An 18,654-nucleotide genomic window follows, 5' to 3' on the forward strand; every position below is an offset into this window, starting at 1 on the left:
GTGGTCGGTAGATGACACCAATGGCTACATTTTCTTCTTGGACGGCCATGCCCTCAGCTGCCTGTGCCAGAAGTTATTCGAGGAACCAAGTTCCATACCCTGTTTGAGAAAATGTAAAATTTTCCTCATTTTTGCACCAAGTTTTGCCTATAACTCGGTCGGTATCCAACGGATCGCCAATCTTTAACCTGTGGTCGGTAGATGACACCAATGGCTACATTTTCTTCTTGGACGGCCATGGCCTCAGATCTCTGTGTCAGAAGTTATTTGAGGAATCAAGTTCCACAACCTGTTTGAGAAAATGTAAAATTTTCCTCATTTTTGCACCAAGTTTTGCCTATAACTCGGTCGGTATCCAACGGATCGCCAATCTTTAACCCGTGGTCGGTAGATGACACCAATGGCTACATTTTCTTCTTGGACGGCCATGGCCTCAGATCTCTGTGTCAGAAGTTATTCGAGGAATCAAGTTCCACAACCTGCTTGAGAAAATGTAAAATTTTCCTCATTTTTGCACCAAGTTTTGCCTATAACTCGGTCGGTATGCACCGGATCGCCAATCTTTAACCTGTGATCGGTAGATGACACCAATGGCTACATTTTCTTCTTGGACGGCCATGCCCTCAGATGTCTGTGTCGGAAGTTATTCGAGGAACCAAGTTCCATACCCTGTTTGAGAAAATGTAAAATTTTCCTCATTTTTAAGCCATGTAGCAAAATTTATAAAAGTGATATATTTTAATGCGAATTTGTTGCAATAAGTTTCTTTTCACTCAAATAATGCTTTAAGTTAAATAAAGAATAAAAAATGAGAAAAAAATTTACAAAAAATTTTCAACTCGAAATTTCATAAGGCTAACCCCTTACGTTTTTTTGAGAAATTTTGGAAAAAATTAAATTGATTTATTTTGATGTCAATTGGTTCAAATATGTTTCTTTTCACTCAAATAATGCTTTAAATTAAAAAAAGAATAAAAAATCAGAAAAAAATAAAAAAATATAAAGATTTGAAAATTTTAAAAGGTTCATTTTTGCACCAATTTTCGCCTATAACTCGGTCGGTATTCACCGGATCGCCAATCTTTAACGTGTGGTCGGTAGATGACACCAATGGCTACATTTTCTTCTTGGACGGCCATGCCCTCAGATGTCTGTGTCGGAAGTTATTCGAGGAACCAAGTTCCATACCCTGTTTGAGAAAATGTAAAATTTTCCTCATTTTTGCACCAAGTTTTGCCTATAACTCTGTCGGTATCCACCGGATCGCCAATCTTTAACCTGTGGTCTGTAGATGACACCAATGGCTACATTTTCTTCTTGGACTTCTCTGTCGGAAGTTATTAGAGGAACCAAGTTCCATACCCTGTTTGAGAAAATGTAAAATTTTCCTCATTTTTGCACCAAGTTTTGCTTATAACTCGGTCGGTATCCAACGGATCGCAAATCTTTAACCTGTGGTCGATAGATGTCACCAATGGCTACATTTTCTTCTTGGACGGCCATGCCCTCAGATGTCTGTGTCGGAAGTTATTCGAGGAACCAAGTTCCATACCCTGTTTGAGAAAATGTAAAATTTTTCTCATTTTTAAGCAATGTAGCAAAATTTATAAATGTGATATATTTTAATGCGAATTTGTTGCAATAAGTTTCTTTTCACTCAAATAATGCTTTAAGTTAAATAAAAAATAAAAAATGAGAAAAAAATTTACAAAAAATTTTCAACTCGAAAATTTCATAAGGCTAACCCCTTACGTTTTTTTTGAGAAATTTTGGAAAAAATTAAATTGATTTATTTTGATGTCAATTGGTTCATATAAGTTTCTTTTCACTCAAATAATGCTTTAAATTAAAAAAAGAATAAAAAATCAGAAAAAAATAAAAAAATATCAAGATTTGAAAATTTTAAAAGGTTCATTTTTGCACCAATTTTTGCCTATAACTCTGTCGGTATCCAACGGATCGCCAATCTTTAACCTGTGGTCGGTAGATGGCACCAATGGCTACATTTTCTTCTTGGACGGCCATGCCCTCAGATGTCTGTGCCAGAAGTTATTCGAGGAACCAAGTTCCATACCCTGTTTGAGAAAATGTAAAATTTTCCTCATTTTTGCACCAAGTTTTACCTATAACTCTGTCGGTATCCAACGGATCGCCAATCTTTAACCTGTGGTCGGTAGATGACACCAATGGCTACATTTTCTTCTTGGACGGCCATGGCCTCAGATCTCTGTGTCAGAAGTTATTCGAGGAATCAAGTTCCACAACCTGCTTGAGAAAATGTAAAATTTTCCTCATTTTTGCACCAAGTTTTGCCTATAACTCGGTCGGTATACAACAGATCTCCAATCTTTAACCTGTGGTCGATAGATGACACCAATGGCTACATTTTCTTCTTGGACGGCCATGCCCTCAGATGTCTGTGTCGGAAGTTATTCGAGGAACCAAGTTCCATACCCTGTTTGAGAAAATGTAAAATTTTCCTCATTTTTAAGCCATGTAGCAAAATTTATAAAAGTGATATATTTTAATGCGAATTTGTTGCAATAAGTTTCTTTTCACTCAAATAATGCTTTAAGTTAAATAAAGAATAAAAAATGAGAAAAAAATTTACAAAAAATTTTCAACTCGAAATTTCATAAGGCTAACCCCTTACGTTTTTTAGAGAAATTTTGGAAAAAAATTAAATTGATTTATTTTGATGTCAATTGGTTCAAATAAGTTTCTTTTCACTCAGATATTGCTTTAAATTAAAAAAAGAATAAAAAATCAGAAAAAAATAAAAATAATACAAAGATTTGAAAATTTTAAAAGGTTCATTTTTGCACCAATTTTTGCCTATAACTCGGTCGGTATTCACCGGATCGCCAATCTTTAACCTGTGGTCGGTAGATGACACCAATGGCTACATTTTCCTCTTTGGACGGCCATGCCCTCAGCTGCCTGTGCCAGAAGTTATTCGAGGAACCAAGTTCCATACCCTGTTTGAGAAAATGTAAAATTTTCCTCATTTTTGCACCAAGTTTTACCTATAACTCTGTCGGTATCCAACGGATCGCAAATCTTTAACCTGTGGTCGATAGATGTCACCAATGGCTACATTTTCTTCTTGGACGGCCATGCCCTCAGATGTCTGTGTCGGAAGTTATTCGAGGAACCAAGTTCCATACCCTGTTTGAGAAAATGTAAAATTTTTCTCATTTTTAAGCAATGTAGCAAAATTTATAAATGTGATATATTTTAATGCGAATTTGTTGCAATAAGTTTCTTTTCACTCAAATAATGCTTTAAGTTAAATAAAAAATAAAAAATGAGAAAAAAATTTACAAAAAATTTTCAACTCGAAAATTTCATAAGGCTAACCCCTTACGTTTTTTTTGAGAAATTTTGGAAAAAATTAAATTGATTTATTTTGATGTCAATTGGTTCATATAAGTTTCTTTTCACTCAAATAATGCTTTAAATTAAAAAAAGAATAAAAAATCAGAAAAAAATAAAAAAATATCAAGATTTGAAAATTTTAAAAGGTTCATTTTTGCACCAATTTTTGCCTATAACTCTGTCGGTATTCACCGAATCGCCAATCTTTAACCTGTGGTCGGTAGATGACACCAATGGCTACATTTTCTTCTTGGACGGCCATGCCCTCAGCTGCCTGTGCCAGAAGTTATTCGAGGAACCAAGTTCCATACCCTGTTTGAGAAAATGTAAAATTTTCCTCATTTTTGCACCAAGTTTTACCTATAACTCTGTCGGTATCCAACGGATCGCCAATCTTTAACCTGTGGTCGATAGATGACACCAATGGCTACATTTTTTTCTTGGACGGCCATGCCCTCAGATGTCTGTGTCGGAAGTTTTTCGAAGAACCAAGTTCCATACCCTGTTTGAGAAAATGTAAAATTTTTCTCATTTTTATGCAATGTAGCAAAATTTATAAATGTGATATATTTTAATGCGAATTTGTTGCAATAAGTTTCTTTTCACTCAAATAATGCTTTAAGTTAAATAAAGAATAAAAAATGAGAAAAAAATTTACAAAAAATTTTCAACTCGAAAATTTAATAAGGCTTACCACTTACGTTTTTTTTGAGAAATTTTGCAAAAAAAATTAAATTGATTTATTTTGATGTCAATTGGTTCAAATAAGTTTCTTTTCACTCAGATAATGCTTTAAATGCTTGATTAAGATAATTAAGATAATGCTCAGAAAAAACTAACAAAATATTAAAATTTGAAAATTTCAAAAGGTTCATTTTTGCACCAATTTTTGCCTATAACTCTGTCGGTTTTCAACGGATCGCCAATCTTTAACCTGTGGTCGGTAGATGACACCAATGGCTACATTTTCTTCTTGGACAGCCATGCCCTCAGATGTCTGTGTCGGAAGTTATTCGAGGAACCAAGTTCCATAACATGTTTGAGAAAATGTAAAATTTTCCTCATTTTTAAGCAATGTAGCAAAATTTATAAATGTGACAAATGCTAAGCTTGTAGTGACGGGGTAACAGGAGAACATCCAATGCAGGAGTTGACATTTCTCTATGGAAAGTGTCAAAACATCTACTAGCTACATCAAGCACTACGTGAAAATATAATTTTAAACTTGAGCGCCATCTATTGGCCATTCTTTAACACCTTTCTCTGTGTTGCTAATTGCGCCATCTATTGTCAGCTCGTTTCGCCTGTAGAAGGATATGCAATTCGCGGTGCACTTAATCAGCCGTAAGGTATGCAAATGGATGCGCACTAGGATTAGTATTACCTCTTGCCTAGTACGTTCTCTTGGTAGTAAAATTCAGAAAACCGTTCTCTTTTTGAGATGATCTTTTGTGACAATCGACGTGGAGGAATAAAATGAACTCCAATACAATGAAGAAATGCACTGTTGTTTAGCAACAAAGTTTGTAACATTATTTACATTCAAAGAACATTTTAAAACAACGCTACCGAGTGAAACAAGTGGTAATTTACCAGCTTCAGTGTAACAAATTTCGGGTGAAGATGGTTGGACGATTAAAATAAAACAGAATAAATAATATTAAACTTCCGAAACGCGTTCGTAACGAGCAACTAAACACTGGTAATGAGAAATTTGATTAATTCGTGATTTACACATCACGAGCTTTCTTTTTCCTTTCTTTCCAGCAACATCTATCGAAGCACAGCACTCCGACGACATCCGGTAGGATTACATCCTTCAACTAACCCATTTATTGTACGCTTCCGTGTCCCTATTTACAGCTCACTCAAAGCACCATTTCAGTTCTTCGTCGATGGTTGCGGGATGCGGAACTTGGACATCTCAATCTCGGCCTCAAAGTAGCTCGTTTGGTTATAGCTAAAGTATTCTGGCACCTTGTACGTTCCATTGCGTTCTGCACCCGGTCCAACAGGGCCATCCTTTTTCTCCACGCAGCGCGAGCTGAGCCCGGGAACGTCCGTCGCTGGTGGTGCTGCCGGTGGTACCGATGGTCCTCGACCTCCGGCTGATGACGCTGGCTGGCTGTATCCTCTGGCGGCCACCAACTTTACGAGGATGTCGTTTTTCAACAGAATTTGTCGGATCATTTCTGGAGGGCTTTTTCACGACCGTGCGATGAACAAACAGCGACAGCAAATCGGAATCAAAACATTGATTATCCAATCAGACGTCGACCAAGGAGAGTGGATAGCGATAGACATGTTGGACATGTTAAAAGACATTCGGCACACATTTTTTCGATTTGATTTTGTTAAAAAATTTGTGATATGAAATCAAATATTAAACTTAACAGACTTTTGCACTAATAAATCTCACAAATTGCAGTATTTTCCTCTGTATTTAATATTAAATTGCTAGAATACAAAATCAGTTTATGATGCAGATGGTTAAGTGGCATTTACACGAATGCATTTCAAGTAGCGCCAAAACGCTATCCTGCAAAAAGGATTTTTTTATACATTGACCAGAATGTCGGCTTAAATTTAATTCTACTTTATTTTCACACGCAAATCAATATCAAAGACTTTTAAATTTAAAACAAGAAAATCAAAAAAGAAGAAAAGAAAGTCCATAATGCCATTAAGGCTTAGAAAAATTAGTTTTTCGATTAATAAACTAATTATTTAATCCAAAAGAAAGTTCGTCCTAACAAAACGAAATAGCCCATTCATTCACCAGAAATTTGAGGGCTACTTTGCATAATAGGATAAAGATAAACTTAATTGGAAAATGAGTTATCAGCTATATATTGGGCTGAGTTTTGTTTTTCTCTAGAAGGACTTGCATTTGTTTGCTATGCATTTAGTGTTCATTTTTATTTTACTGAATCTCGTTTGGCTATCCCATTTTTAAATCTATATTATTCCTGCGTTTTAAGTGCATTAAGTTTTTTATTAAGCACTTTCCACATGTTCTAATTAAAAGTATTAACCAAAAATTAAACCAGTTGCCATGTGTCGTTTGCTTTCAATGCTCCACTATTCAACAAATGGTCAAGGCGCCTCAGCACTTCCGGAAAATGTAATATTACATGCCTGCATTACGACCATGGTCCACTGCAATGGTCGAAGAAACCATTGAAAAATTATTCAAACCAAACACGATGCACAGACACTTTGACCATGTGAACTGTTTACACCCTTCTCTAAACCGTAAGCATGACGACGAACGATGAATGGCGATGACGATGATGATGATGATGATGATGATGTTAGTGATGATGTCGTACGTCGCGTGGAAAATCCGATCGGTTTAAATTCGTCTGTTTGCATTGATTTCAGCAGGCGTGTCGGTCAAGTAAATGGAAATCGCGGTGCAATCGAGGTTTGGTGCCGGGTATACAAAAACAAACGTGCTCGTCCGTAAGGATAGGCGCAACAATTCGAATCCATCTCCATGCTGCTGCTGCTCCTGCTAGCGAAGCATTCAGCCAGTGCGTAAAACGTGTACGTGAGTGTGTGTGTGTGTGTGTGTGTGTGTGTGTTTGTGCGTGTTTGTGTAAGTGGTTCGTTTAATGACGGTTTTTACAGCTCTTATCAGCTGTCCAGGGAGGATAAGCGCGAAAGGTTCTTTGCGGTGTGTCATTCCTAATAGTGCAGGTGTAAAACAATGTCCTCCACCGGCAGTGATTATGATGTGCTGGTATTCGGATCGTGCATAGTGGATTTCATAAGGTTTGCGTACGTTCGATCACTGCTAGGGTTCAACGTTTAACGATCGTCCTGCTTTCCTTCAAACCACACTCTAGCTATGTGTCCCGGTTGCCCAAGGTCGGGGAAACCCTACACGGTACCAGCTTCGCTACGGGTAACGGTGGCAAAGGTGCTAACCAGTGTGTGGCCGCAGCCCGCCTCGGAAGTCGAACCGCAATGATTGGCAAACTGGGCGATGATCCGTGGGGTACCGGCTATCGCACTGCCCTGGCCGCCGAAGGTGTGAACGTGGAGCAGGTGGATGTTATGCCCGGAGAGAGCACCGGCATCGCACAGATCAATGTGGCCGACAATGGGGACAATCAGATCGTCATTGTAACTGGCGCAAACAAACGTCTCGGACCGTCGGACGTCCTGTCCCGGCCGGAACTATTCGAAAGGGCGCGCATTTTGATCTGCCAGCTGGAAACACCGATCGAAGGGACGATCGCTGCACTGCAAGCGTTCAGGGGCATCTCGATCGTTAATGCAGCACCGGCGGAAACGAATTTGCCCCATTCGCTACTGTCGCTGGCGAGCATTTTCTGTGTGAACGAAACCGAAGCAGCACTGTTAACGGACATGCCGTGCGTTCCCGATGTTCAGTAACGTTTCTTCCGGTAATTCGGTTCGCGCAAACGAAGGTTTACACAAACACTGCAATTACTTTTTGCAGACGAGCAAAAACGGCGGTACATAAGCTGCGGGACATGGGATGCAGAACGGTCATCATAACGCTCGGCGAGAAGGGAGCCGTATTTGCCCAACCGGATAGCACCAGTGTGTATCACGTGAAACCGGTGAAGGTGACCAAAGTCGTTGATACCACGGTAAGTACGCTGGACAGTAGCACCGGCCCCATTTAAATCTCCGCCGGCCGTTCATTTTACAACTTCCTGTGCCTGTTTGGTTTGTTTCACAATCGCAGGGTGCTGGCGATGCATTTATCGGTGCATTAGCTCACTTTGTAGCCAAGCATCCAGACGCCGCGCTGGGCAATTGCATTGCGGCGGCAAATCGGGTCGCGGCATGGTCGGTGCAAAAGCCCGGCACTCAGAGCAGCTTTCCACGGGAGGGAGACGTTGCGTTGCCGGCTGATTTAGCCACCCTGCAGGACCAGTGGGATTGTGTTTAAACACTTCTCGTTGTTTTCGTTTTTTTTTCGCTTTCTTTTATTTGAATCTATAGTCAGCTAACAAATTGAAAATAAAAACGTTTTAAAGTATGTTCGTTCGATGATAATGAACTCGTCACCCGATTTGCAATTACATGTACATACGCGGGTGTAGTTTTGTGGTTTCTTATAAACATATTAGATAAAATCTTTTCTTCAGCTTCTCAATACACAGTGAGACTGGGTACGAAAGTGCTTATTTCATCATTTCTCCGATTACTCCGTGCCCGTATATACTATATACTGCTACATTATACATTCTACCAGAAGCCATTCGTCGATCAATCGTTTCCTCTGATGGGGACTGTTGTTGTTAATGGGTTAAAAATAGGCACAGCTTGCAGCGGGATTGAACAACTCGAAACAATAGGGAATTGATTCTTTTTTTTAATTTACGTTGCTGATGTGTTGGATCTAAAACGAAAGTGAAAATGGAAAATAATTATCATGAATTATGTTCCACATCGTTTGGGGACATTTAAATTCTGCCATGCATCCATCGCCAAGGTTGATAGAAGCAGAGGGCAATAAAAATATTTTTTTGCGTTTCCATGATGACATTCAAGGTGTATATGCATGTTGTGTCCTTGTAAAAAAAATCTTCAAACAATACGACCAAGGTGTTTACATGTTAAAGAACATGGTCAATGGAACATCGCCACAATCACTGAAGATGATAGCAATTGCTAACGGAACCACAGAAATAGCTTCAATATTTACATCATTCTACGTTAAAATGGTCGGTGGAAAATATTTATTCACATGCGTTACGCTTCTGGGCAGTCGTATTGCAAACATTAAATTCTAACCGCTAAAACTTATTACTTTAAAGCCTTAAGTAGAGCTATATCAACATGCTTGTTTGCAAATGGAAACGTTTGTTGTTTTGTCCAAAAAGTATAATGATAAACGCGATCGGATATTTACCTCAAACATTCGTACAAAACATAACAAATGTAACAACGGTAGATCAGAGATGTTCCTTGTTCCAAGCGGCACACCACCATTCGAGAGGCATTGTTTTTTTTTGCACATTGTTGTCGGCACCCCATTGTTGTTCCCGTTGCTTCATCTCCATCGCATACGTCGCGCGGCGCGTATTTACATTATTACCGGATCCTTGCTACCAGAGAATCGTTTGGTAGCAGCAGCAGCAGCCGCATCCCGTGCTTGCAGCCGTGCGGATGCCGGTAAATCCAGGCAACCATTCGTAACATCGATAAAGTCGACAATCGTCAGTAATGTTTCAATATCATCCACCGTCTCCAACCGGCTCGGAGCGGCCATCAGCTTGCAGATCTGTCCGTCAATGTTCAGCGTGTACGTGTCGTTGCGGAAAGTCACGGAACGATCGAACTGCACATTAAAGCGTCCGGGCGATGCTGCCTTACGGCGGAACAAAATCTTGTTCGGTTCGTAGTTGACTTTATCCTCCTCCGCTATGGTAAGATCGTGTATCTTGCCGCAAAACACCTCGTCACCCTCGGCCGGCAGAACCTTGCGCTTCTCGACTACCGTGCGGTAGCACCAGGCGGACGATGGCAGCTTGATATCGGCGGCAATATTGCCGAGGCCTATCATTGACAACGCCAGACGGGGCTGTTTCATGGTGGAGTCGATGGATTTGGTTTGCAACACGTTCCATGTTTCGTAAACCGTGACACGCTTTTTCTTAGGCTCGTGCGGCGAACGCACACTGTCCCGTGCCATTTGCTTTGTAACGTTGCCAACGCCGGCCAGCTTTTGTCCAAGATTCGTCACCGTACCCGCAGCGATCGGCGATCGTTTAATGGGAGAGTTTTCGTTTGAGGAAGACACCAGCTTCACGTTGTTGTCCGGATCGGACAGATCAATCGAATAGTGATTGTCGCCCGAACCGCTGGACAGCTTCGAACGAGGACGATTGTCGCCCAACTTCATGGTCGCGTTCAGTATTCGTGGCGGTTGCAACGAGCGCCTTGGGGTGCCGGCCGCTTTTCCTCCCATGCTCATCCGATTGCCCTGCGGGTAACGTTTGCTGTTGGGTGCACCGTAACTGCCGCTGAAGTTTTCATCCGGTTGGGAATTTTCCGACGGTCGTCCCCGTCCTCGAACCGCTCCGACCGTAACCGGTCGGGGGCCTTTGTTAGCGCTTACAATATTCTTCTGCAAGACATCCTCGAAGTCAACGATATCGTCTTCGGTAAGAGTTTCCGTAACGCCCCTTGTGGTACGCTTCGGTTTCAATTCTACTCTGTTACGTACCATCTCTCCCGAATCGTGTACACGCCGGCGTACCGCCTGCAAGTGCTCCAGCGATATTGGCCTCTTCCGCTCCAGGATGGACGCCACCAGCTGGTTGTTCGTTTTCCCACCGTCTTGCGCACGTCCGGATTGCATCTCTTCCACCTCGTCCTCCGAGTCCGGTTCCTCCTCTTCCACTTTTCGCCGGATGTCGGATGCACTCTTGGAATTCATCTTCATAATATCGTTCACGTTTACGATCGTTATCGTAGGTTTAGCCGCTTTCACTTCGGGGAACGATCGGTTTCCCTGCATCTTTTCCGGCTTGCTCGACTGTCCGGTAAAGTAAGCACTTTTCGTCTGGCGGCCCGGACCACGGTGCACGTTCTGGAATGAGGCGGACTTATTTACCTGTTTTCGCTTGTACTCGCTGTTTTCATCCGACTCAATTTCTGGCGAACGGTTAGATCCACTCACGCTTTTCATGCCGTACGAACGGCGCAACATTTTCGACTGCTGGGATTCTTGCTTAATTTCGTCGCCCGTTTCCAGTGCTTTACGTTTAAGGACGGGCGTGCTAGAGGATGTTTTCATGCCCGGCAGTAGCACCTTGCCACCGAATGGAGAAACCTGCTTCAGCGGATACTTGCGGGGCCTTCCAACCGATCGTTTGACCTTCACCATTTGTGGAGGCTCCTCCATCTTTTGCTCATCGCTGTCGTTCATAAAATCTGCCTCATCGTCATATTCATCCTCTTCGGTTGTACCTTCATTTTTGCTGCCGGCCGAACTTTTGTTAGCAACGCTGCCTCTCCGGTCTGAGATGTTACCAGATGCATGCTTCTTTAAAGCAGCCGTACTGAAACCCCTGTGTGAACGACTCACGTGTTCCGAGCTATCATTTGATCGAAGGGAGTGTTCTTCCATCTCCATCTCGTCCATTTCGTCTTGATCGGCGGAATCTGTAAGCCGAAACAATGCAACATCATGAATAAATAATAATCGTCTTTAGAACCCACAAACGGCCCAACTAAATGTGAATCTTACCTGCATCGTTGGAATCTACGGTCAAATTAAGCTTGCGTCTTCCGTCATGAAACTGTGCACTCAAGTGCCGCGATTTGCTGATGCTGATCGTTTTGTAATCCATCTTTTTCAATACCTCCTTGCGAAGGTTTTTAGCCGGCTCTGTCCGTGGAGCGTCTAGATTTTTTTGTTTCGGCGGACGGCCCCGTCGTCTCGGCTGTCCGTCCGTTTGCGGCGTGGAAGGTGCTACCGATTTCCGTATGATTAAGCCCGAATCTTCCGGATCATCGTTCTCTTCGTAATCCACTATGTACTCATCTCCGCTCATGTCGTTCTCGTCTATAGCATTCCTTGTAGGGACGAGCATTTCATCGTTCATGTACTTTGGGTTGGGTTTTATCGTGCGACGCGATCTACCCGCCGTTAAAGTTTCCGGAATTTCCCTCGCTTTCGTCACTACCACGGCCTCCTCGTCAACTCTCTTTTTCAATCGTGGCATTTTGCTGGGTTTGCTGGCTTTGCTTGCCAAACAATCGACCACACGTACAAGCGGCTAAAATGTAAGTGGATGCACAAAACAAGGCCCTCATTAGGAAAACATTCCATCACTTGTATCGCATTGAGGTAGCCGTGAACCATCTTGTTCGGGGAACGGGATTGACTACTTACCTGAAACTGTTTTTTTCTCGCGTATTTCAATGTATAGGTCCTATACAATAATTTGGTAACCAATCGCTTTCGAGTGCAGAAATTATTTTTGATTTTCTGCGACGGATTGGTACGATGAATTGTTTTGTTTATCTTCTTCGCCACAGCAGCGGACGGTCTAAAGTGACGGCGTACCTTGACCACTTTTTGACGCCGCTAGATGTCGTTGGTGGTTGTATTGTGAAAATGTTGTTCACCCTGTTCCGATTGCCTATCAAGCTGGTTCGCGCGCGCGAATATGCAACACAATAAATGTTCCAATTATATCCACGCATGCACTTGCTATTGACCTGCGAGCTCAAGTACACCACCGGAGACAGTAGGAAGGGACCAAATTCCAAGCCAACGATACAAAATTCAATAAATGTTCACCAGCATCCTACGCCATCTCACTAGGCCAAATTGGGACGAAATCAAGCGCTCATCTAGTAGAGATTGCACTTCGCTGCATTTGCATTGCCTTTACGATAGCTCTGAATTTCTAGAACACTTTTCCAACCGTAAATGAGTAGCAAAAAGGAAATGCACACATCACGCACCAAACTAACGCTTCGATATTTGCTAAAGTTGACACTTTTTCAGATGAGCTTCCTCGACGTTGCGTGGAGTCCAACAAGGTGTAGACAGTGAAAAGTGACGCTGTCAAGCTTGTGACGCCGTAAATGCAGTGCAAAATGGCGGACAGCGGAAAAATTATTTTTTCTCAAGCGTTTATATCGTTCGCTTCGATACTTCACCGGATATGGTCAACTGTCTGTCAGTTTTGACACGCATGACACACACAAATTTCGACGTATCATCTTACCAGGCAAGAATACGTACGGAGGAAAGCAAAGCAACGATTCGATAAATCTCTAATTCCACACGCAACGGAAGCTACACGAGTGTCGATATGGATAGCACGGTTGCATTGTACAAACAGCTGAAGACGGAGTGGACCAAATCTCCGATCAATCTGAAACTATGTGGCACAATTCTGGACAAACTAAAGGTAGGAAGGATTGCCACAAAAAGAGTCCACATACCGCTTTGTTTTGGGAACAATTGTTTATGCGAGCTTTTTGTCTGTTGCTGGTGTTTCAGGTAGCCCTTGCTGGAATGTCCTACATTCCCACAGGGAACACTCAGGCCAATCAGCAGGAGTTACTCATCGCCAGAGATGTTCTCGAGATCGGTGTGGAATACAGCATCGCGACCAAAAATATCCCGGCATTTGAGCGTTACATCCTGCAGTTGAAGTGGTTCTACTATGACTACAAGTATGTATTGGTTGCTACAAAGATCTTGGCACCATTGTTAATCGTGGTTCGTTTTGATTCCTTCCTCAGCACATTTATTGGAGAGTCGAAGAACAAGTATCAGCTGCTGGGATTGAATTTGCTGTTTCTGCTCTCTCAGAACCGGGTGGCCGAGTTTCACACCGAGCTAGAGCTGCTGCCTGCCGATATTATTCAAACGAATGCCTTCATCCGGCATCCGCTAGCCTTGGAGCAGTATCTCATGGAAGGGCGGTATAACAAAATCTTTCAAGCGAAGGGTAATGTACCGGCGGAAAGCTACAACTTTTTCATCGACATCCTGCTGCAGACGGTTCGCAACGAGATTGGTGCCTGCTTGGAAAGTTCGTACGAGCGCATTTCCCTGCAAGAAGCTGCCAAGCGGTTGAACCTCAAGACGAAGGAGGAAGTGAAGCAGTTTGGTGAAAAGAAGGGCTGGAAATTGAATCCGGACGGTTTCTATCACTTCGTGAACGAGCTAGCCAAACCGAAGGAACCGATACCATCCCAGGAGCTGGCTGAACAGGCGATCATGTATGCACGGGAACTGGAAATGATCGTTTAAATGGTCAGCGCTTTTGTTTGATAACGTTTGAGATACCTATAGGAAACGCTTTCGATGCGGGATGTCATTTCGATTATTTTTTTCCGATCGGAATAAACAATACAAAGTAAGTTTCCGCTTTTTTCCATGTTGTCATTATACAAAGTAAATACAATCTAATTGCTTACACAATCCGATATCTATTCACCGGTATGAGGCATTCCATGTCGTTGCATTCGTACACCCAAAGTGGCTTTACCATCTCAGCGCGACTGTTGAACGGTAAACTATGCTTGGTGCGTGCAATCACGTAGTCCACGCCAGCCATCTCTTTGGAAACAGCTCTGCAAATGGTAGAAATGAAGCGAGTCTTAAACCATTCCCAAGGCCAGTGCCATTTACTTACCCTTTAAACGTCTCAATATACTTTTCCAGCTTAATCATATCCACGGCTCCTAATTCCTGATGAAGGTAAAACTTTTTGCCTTTAAAGAAATCCAAACTACCACCCACATCTTCCTCGTGACGATCGCCTTCATCTTCCGTGCTTTTTTCGTACACCTTTCGAGCGATTGTGCCGCCAGGTTCTTCGTCCGTGTCGCTTAGTTCGTGCAGCATCACGGCTTCCTCTTGTGCGTTTTCCACCAAAGGTGGAATACTACGACTTTCCGCTGGTTGCACCAGCTCTGCCGGCTTGTTTGCTATATCTACTATCTCGCCCTCGGAATCGGACGCATCAGCTTCCGCCGTATCAAGAGCAAATTTGCGCCACGAAAGTCGCTTCCGATTGGTGTAACATTTTTCGATCCAATCTTTCTTCACAATTTTTCCCTTGCCGTGCACTTGGTAGTATTTCGGTGTATTTTTATACGCACAGCTGAAAAAGGGGGGTGAAACTAAATAAATAAGGTCACGTTCCAAAAGTGTATTTAAATTAAACTCACATCAGGTGGGTACAGGAAGTGTCCCAATCCGGCTTGTACTTAGCTCCCATCGCTAACGCTTGGCTGCGAATGTTTGCCCGGTCTGGATTCTGTGGAACAGATCGAAGCAAGCATTGAATATTTCCTTCAACGAGCAGTATTACTAGTCACATCAATTTGCAAACAGTTTGCAAGAAAACATCAGGAACAGTTTGCAAGATGGGCGATTTTGTCAATTCCAAAGACATAGACAAAAAGTACTATCGGCTCTTTTTGAAAGGTTTAGCGTACTACACGTGCCACCTGAACAAAGGTAATATGGAACGAGAGATTCAGAGAGATAGTGGCGTAAATTTAATCGCATTTTTTTCTTGTTTGCTCAGCATGCACCCTAGGTGATCTACAGGCCTACGTTTTTATGAAGAATTTACAGCAACTGTCCGAAGCAGACTTAACATTTCTATCGCAAGAAGTAATGGGACAGCTGGTTGCGACAGGCATAGCATACAATCAGAATGGATATTACAGGTTGAATGAATTGCTACGATTTGCAAACGGTTCATCATCGAAACAACCGGAAACCATCCATCATTCACCCGATACGGAACTGAGCAGTGGATCCGGTTTGCGAAAGAAGGTTAATTTTCATAACAACGTTACAATGTGGCCTACCGATACGTTGGATGGTGCTTTGAGCAATCCGACACCGTATCTTAGTGAATCGGGTTCTACCAACAAAACTGACGCGGATAATCAATCCGACAGTGATGAGGATGACGACGATAATGATGGAGAGAGAGCAGAAACAAATCCGAGCGCATCCCAAGGTAAACCTGAACCAGAAGCAAAAAAAGATTCTGAATCAAACAGTTCGTTAGTCACGTTAGACGATACAGACGACGAAGATTCAAACACTTCGCACAAAGCAGAGAAGCAAGAACCGGATAAGGAACAAAACAACACGGAAAGCGAAGACGACAATCCAAAGAAGGAATGAAAAATGGGAATTCAATTAAAGAAAATGTAACATAAATTCTAAGTAAAGCTTTCCTAATTACGATTATCTATTATTCACGTACCTGAATTCCACTAATAACCAGAACAACGTTTTCCAGCAGTTTTCCAAACGGTTTGTACTGCACGGGTTTTGTCACTTCCACATCACTATCGTTGTCCGTGATTGTTAGTTTTGGTTTTTTCATCGTCGGTATCGTAGTATCACGATTGCTTCCGGGGTTTTTCGTAGGCGAAGACAACCGCTTCGAAGAAGAAGGAACCTTTTGCTTTTCGATGGATAAAGGCGGACGAGCTTGATGATTTAACTTATTCGGTGTGTCCTTGCGATCGATATGGGATGAAGAGTTGTGGTTCGGTTTTTTAGTTACAACCGGGGAGGAATTTAAGCTCTTCCTTTCATCGTTCCTTTTCGGTTCCGGATCTGACCCGTTCAGATTCAGGAAGTCTTTAAATTTGGACGATGACACATTGCTTAACTTAGAAGCATTTTTTGCATCCGGTTTGGGGGTAGTAGTGATTTCTCGCTTTGCCATTCCACTCTCGTTGCGCGCGTGTGATGCAGCCACACTTTCATTAATCCTCTTCGCCGGCTTATCATCTTCCGCATCGTATAAGACGGATTCATCGTTACGATTTACTGTCACGCTGGTGTTAGCCTTGTTACTAACTTCTTCATCACTATCCTCAAATGCCTGTGGTTTAGGCCGTTGTTTCGCAACGCTTCTTACGCTTCCCGGTGTGGGAATGTTCTTTTGCAACGCTTTCGGTGTGTTTGTATCGCGCATCAAAGCACTGACGGTAGGCCCGGTTGTGGTCGTGGAGCTCGTTGTATTGTTATTCTTCCAGCGAGAAAATATGTTCGAGAATCCTGCATCGTCCGAATCTGGTGATTCTTCGCGCAGCTTAAACCGACCAAGATTAAGCCCAACTGACGTTTTCGCTTTGTTCGCTTCCTCACGAATTTGCTGCTGAAATTTTTCCGGCACTAAACTTTTACGCTCGCTTTTCTCCGTACCGCTGCTTGTATGCAGTGCGACAAACGTAAGCCCATATCGGACGCGGGAATTAAATGGTTGGGTACAGATGAATTTGACCAAATCCCACTTTTCACTTGCCACCGAAGGTATCAGTGCGGAAGTGTTAAAACACTGCACCCCATTGGTACCGGTCGAATTGCGGCTGTCGACGGCGTTCATAAATTTGGTAGCTAGTAAAATTTCACTGAAAGATGGATTACTGGGACCGCTGCGTGCGACCAACACTTCGATCAGGGCCGAATGTTCATTGCCAATATCGATACCGGTGATTTGGGTTGGTTCCTCGAGGCGTAACACCACAAAAGCCTGCTGTTCGCCCGCTTGCCGGCACTTCCATTTCTTGTTAGCGGGCTTCAAAAGATTCGAAGCGGGGTAATTCTGAAAGGAACACATCAGATTACTATCTCACTGGTTAGGCAGAGCAACTAGTGGCCGAGTTTTACTCACCGAGTCTTCAGAGCTGAACGATTCTACGGCTTTAATACACACGGACGGCATTTGAACTGTGCATACGATGCGTGTAAATACATGAATAGCGATTATTGTGCATTTTCAGCTGTGGCGCGCAATTTTGACGCATAGTAAATAAACATTGGACTATGGGATTGGAATGAGTCACAAAACGATGCTCGCAGCGCAGAGCTAGGGAGGAAGTTAGAAAAAAATGTGCAGGATATTTTATATCAGGCTATCATTAAAAATCCATTTATTATGTAGGTTATCCGTTATTTTATCCATGTTAAATAAAATCATCAAAACGTTGGTGTATATAATTGAAAAAAAAAAATCTACCCAACGTCGATGTTGTAACTGACATTCCAGAACAGCTGTGTTTGGCTTGCCGGCTGTTTACTTTCTTCTTTCTATACGTATTTCTCCAACATTCTGACTCCATGACACTTTCTATTTTCTTCCGTACTGTAGTCGGTTCCGTCAAACAGTTTTCTGTACCTGTATTCAACAGTAATCTCCGGTCAGCTGCTTGTGCGCCAAAAAAGACATTCGCATTCTCTGCAGCCATGGCAAACTGTGTGCGCGAAATCGAAGGTGACCTCTTTAGCGCTCCCAAGGACCACTCGCTGGCACACTGCGTGGCCGCTGATCTAAAGATGGGCGCAGGCATCGCGGTCAGGTTCAAGCAACTGTACGGCAAGGTGGACGAACTTAAGGCACAAAACGTTGGTGTCGGTGGAGTGGCCATGTTGGCCGATGGGTCGCAGCGATACGTTTACTATCTCATTACCAAAAAAACTTACAACCTGAAACCTACGTACGATGATCTGACCAAGTCATTGCAGGCCATGAGAGAGCATATGGCAAAGAATGGTGTCGAAAAGTTGGCCATTCCTCGCATTGGGTGTGGTATCGATGGACTCGAGTGGAACAAAGTGAAAGACATCCTGAACAACGTTTTCGGTGAGAGTGGTTCGTACGAAATCGTCGTCTATAATTTTGTACCGAAATGATCGTTTTGCTGAAACGCTCCACACCGAATGTTCCTTACGTGTGAAGAATACTCAAGCAAATTAGTAATAAAAGACAGAACGATAAA

General features: G+C 42.6%; 7 protein-coding genes across 9 annotated transcripts; 4 read left to right on the forward strand and 3 right to left on the reverse strand.

The window, feature by feature from the left end:
* Positions 1 to 5,188: 5,188 nt before the first annotated feature.
* Positions 5,189 to 5,666, reverse strand: LOC125760697 (uncharacterized). Its single transcript, XM_049421069.1, has one exon. The coding sequence runs from the start codon at positions 5,566 to 5,568 to the stop codon at positions 5,260 to 5,262; it is 309 nt and encodes a 102-aa protein (XP_049277026.1). The 5' UTR covers positions 5,569 to 5,666; the 3' UTR covers positions 5,189 to 5,259.
* An 846-nt stretch (positions 5,667 to 6,512) lies between these two features.
* LOC125764656 (ribokinase) lies at positions 6,513 to 12,987 on the forward strand. Of its 2 annotated transcripts, none has more exons than XM_049429094.1 (4): positions 6,513 to 7,155; positions 7,230 to 7,778; positions 7,850 to 8,003; positions 12,872 to 12,987. In XM_049429094.1, exons 1-4 carry the CDS (start codon positions 7,091 to 7,093, stop codon positions 12,932 to 12,934), a joined length of 831 nt encoding a protein of 276 aa, XP_049285051.1. In that variant the 5' UTR covers positions 6,513 to 7,090; the 3' UTR covers positions 12,935 to 12,987. The 2 variants fall into 2 exon arrangements, with proteins under 2 accessions (XP_049285051.1, XP_049285050.1); XM_049429093.1 differs by lacking the exon at positions 12,872 to 12,987 and adding an exon at positions 8,102 to 8,736 and having other exon boundaries at positions 6,515 to 7,155.
* On the reverse strand, positions 9,275 to 12,885 carry LOC125764651 (uncharacterized). Of its 2 annotated transcripts, XM_049429088.1 has the most exons (4): positions 12,266 to 12,885; positions 11,618 to 12,149; positions 10,592 to 11,532; positions 9,275 to 10,492 (listed from the first exon to the last, which is right to left on the reverse strand). In XM_049429088.1, the coding sequence occupies exons 2-4, from the start codon at positions 12,093 to 12,095 to the stop codon at positions 9,449 to 9,451; spliced, it is 2,463 nt and encodes an 820-aa protein (XP_049285045.1). In that variant the 5' UTR covers positions 12,096 to 12,149; positions 12,266 to 12,885; the 3' UTR covers positions 9,275 to 9,448. The 2 variants fall into 2 exon arrangements, with proteins under 2 accessions (XP_049285045.1, XP_049285044.1); XM_049429087.1 differs by having other exon boundaries at positions 9,275 to 11,532.
* A 72-nt stretch (positions 12,988 to 13,059) lies between the features above and the next one.
* Positions 13,060 to 14,256, forward strand: LOC125764657 (26S proteasome non-ATPase regulatory subunit 8). Its single transcript, XM_049429096.1, has 3 exons — positions 13,060 to 13,295; positions 13,388 to 13,563; positions 13,633 to 14,256. Exons 1-3 carry the CDS (start codon positions 13,197 to 13,199, stop codon positions 14,144 to 14,146), a joined length of 789 nt encoding a protein of 262 aa, XP_049285053.1. The 5' UTR covers positions 13,060 to 13,196; the 3' UTR covers positions 14,147 to 14,256.
* Positions 14,257 to 14,309: 53 nt separating this feature from the next.
* Positions 14,310 to 17,722, reverse strand: LOC125764652 (DNA repair protein XRCC1). The gene is made up of 5 exons (XM_049429089.1): positions 17,550 to 17,722; positions 16,128 to 17,480; positions 15,070 to 15,158; positions 14,532 to 15,002; positions 14,310 to 14,469 (listed from the first exon to the last, which is right to left on the reverse strand). Exons 1-5 carry the CDS (start codon positions 17,598 to 17,600, stop codon positions 14,310 to 14,312), a joined length of 2,124 nt encoding a protein of 707 aa, XP_049285046.1. The 5' UTR covers positions 17,601 to 17,722.
* Positions 15,213 to 16,115, forward strand: LOC125764658 (serine-aspartate repeat-containing protein C-like). The gene is made up of 2 exons (XM_049429097.1): positions 15,213 to 15,361; positions 15,432 to 16,115. The coding sequence occupies exons 1-2, from the start codon at positions 15,268 to 15,270 to the stop codon at positions 16,043 to 16,045; spliced, it is 708 nt and encodes a 235-aa protein (XP_049285054.1). The 5' UTR covers positions 15,213 to 15,267; the 3' UTR covers positions 16,046 to 16,115.
* A 237-nt stretch (positions 17,723 to 17,959) lies between the features above and the next one.
* LOC125764659 (ADP-ribose glycohydrolase OARD1-like) lies at positions 17,960 to 18,646 on the forward strand. The gene has a single exon (XM_049429098.1). It carries the CDS (start codon positions 17,996 to 17,998, stop codon positions 18,566 to 18,568), a length of 573 nt encoding a protein of 190 aa, XP_049285055.1. The 5' UTR covers positions 17,960 to 17,995; the 3' UTR covers positions 18,569 to 18,646.
* Positions 18,647 to 18,654: the final 8 nt, after the last annotated feature.

Source organism: Anopheles funestus, chromosome 2RL, assembly GCF_943734845.2.
Source record: "Anopheles funestus chromosome 2RL, idAnoFuneDA-416_04, whole genome shotgun sequence".
NCBI classification, from domain to species: Eukaryota; Metazoa; Arthropoda; class Insecta; order Diptera; family Culicidae; genus Anopheles; species Anopheles funestus.

Excerpts from the sequence above, each read along its gene's own strand:
- LOC125764659 (XM_049429098.1), top strand. The coding sequence starts at position 17,996 with ATGACACTTTCTATTTTCTTCCGTACTGTAGTCGGTTCCGTCAAACAG.
- LOC125760697 (XM_049421069.1), bottom strand. The coding sequence starts at position 5,568 with ATGATCCGACAAATTCTGTTGAAAAACGACATCCTCGTAAAGTTGGTG.
- LOC125764652 (XM_049429089.1), bottom strand. The coding sequence starts at position 17,600 with ATGCCGTCCGTGTGTATTAAAGCCGTAGAATCGTTCAGCTCTGAAGAC. Across the intron at positions 17,481-17,549 it reads CGTTCAGCTCTGAAGACTCG|AATTACCCCGCTTCGAATCT; the intron begins GTGAGTAAAACT and ends TGTTCCTTTCAG. Across the intron at positions 14,470-14,531 it reads TATATTGAGACGTTTAAAGG|AGCTGTTTCCAAAGAGATGG; the intron begins GTAAGTAAATGG and ends TACCATTTGCAG.
- LOC125764658 (XM_049429097.1), top strand. The coding sequence starts at position 15,268 with ATGGGCGATTTTGTCAATTCCAAAGACATAGACAAAAAGTACTATCGG. Across the intron at positions 15,362-15,431 it reads CACGTGCCACCTGAACAAAG|CATGCACCCTAGGTGATCTA; the intron begins GTAATATGGAAC and ends TTGTTTGCTCAG.
- LOC125764651 (XM_049429087.1), bottom strand. The coding sequence starts at position 12,095 with ATGCCACGATTGAAAAAGAGAGTTGACGAGGAGGCCGTGGTAGTGACG. Across the intron at positions 11,533-11,617 it reads CGTAGATTCCAACGATGCAG|ATTCCGCCGATCAAGACGAA; the intron begins GTAAGATTCACA and ends TTCGGCTTACAG.
- LOC125764656 (XM_049429093.1), top strand. The coding sequence starts at position 7,091 with ATGTCCTCCACCGGCAGTGATTATGATGTGCTGGTATTCGGATCGTGC. Across the intron at positions 7,156-7,229 it reads TGCATAGTGGATTTCATAAG|CTATGTGTCCCGGTTGCCCA; the intron begins GTTTGCGTACGT and ends ACCACACTCTAG. Across the intron at positions 7,779-7,849 it reads CCGTGCGTTCCCGATGTTCA|ACGAGCAAAAACGGCGGTAC; the intron begins GTAACGTTTCTT and ends TACTTTTTGCAG.
- LOC125764657 (XM_049429096.1), top strand. The coding sequence starts at position 13,197 with ATGGATAGCACGGTTGCATTGTACAAACAGCTGAAGACGGAGTGGACC. Across the intron at positions 13,296-13,387 it reads CAATTCTGGACAAACTAAAG|GTAGCCCTTGCTGGAATGTC; the intron begins GTAGGAAGGATT and ends CTGGTGTTTCAG. Across the intron at positions 13,564-13,632 it reads TGGTTCTACTATGACTACAA|CACATTTATTGGAGAGTCGA; the intron begins GTATGTATTGGT and ends TTCCTTCCTCAG.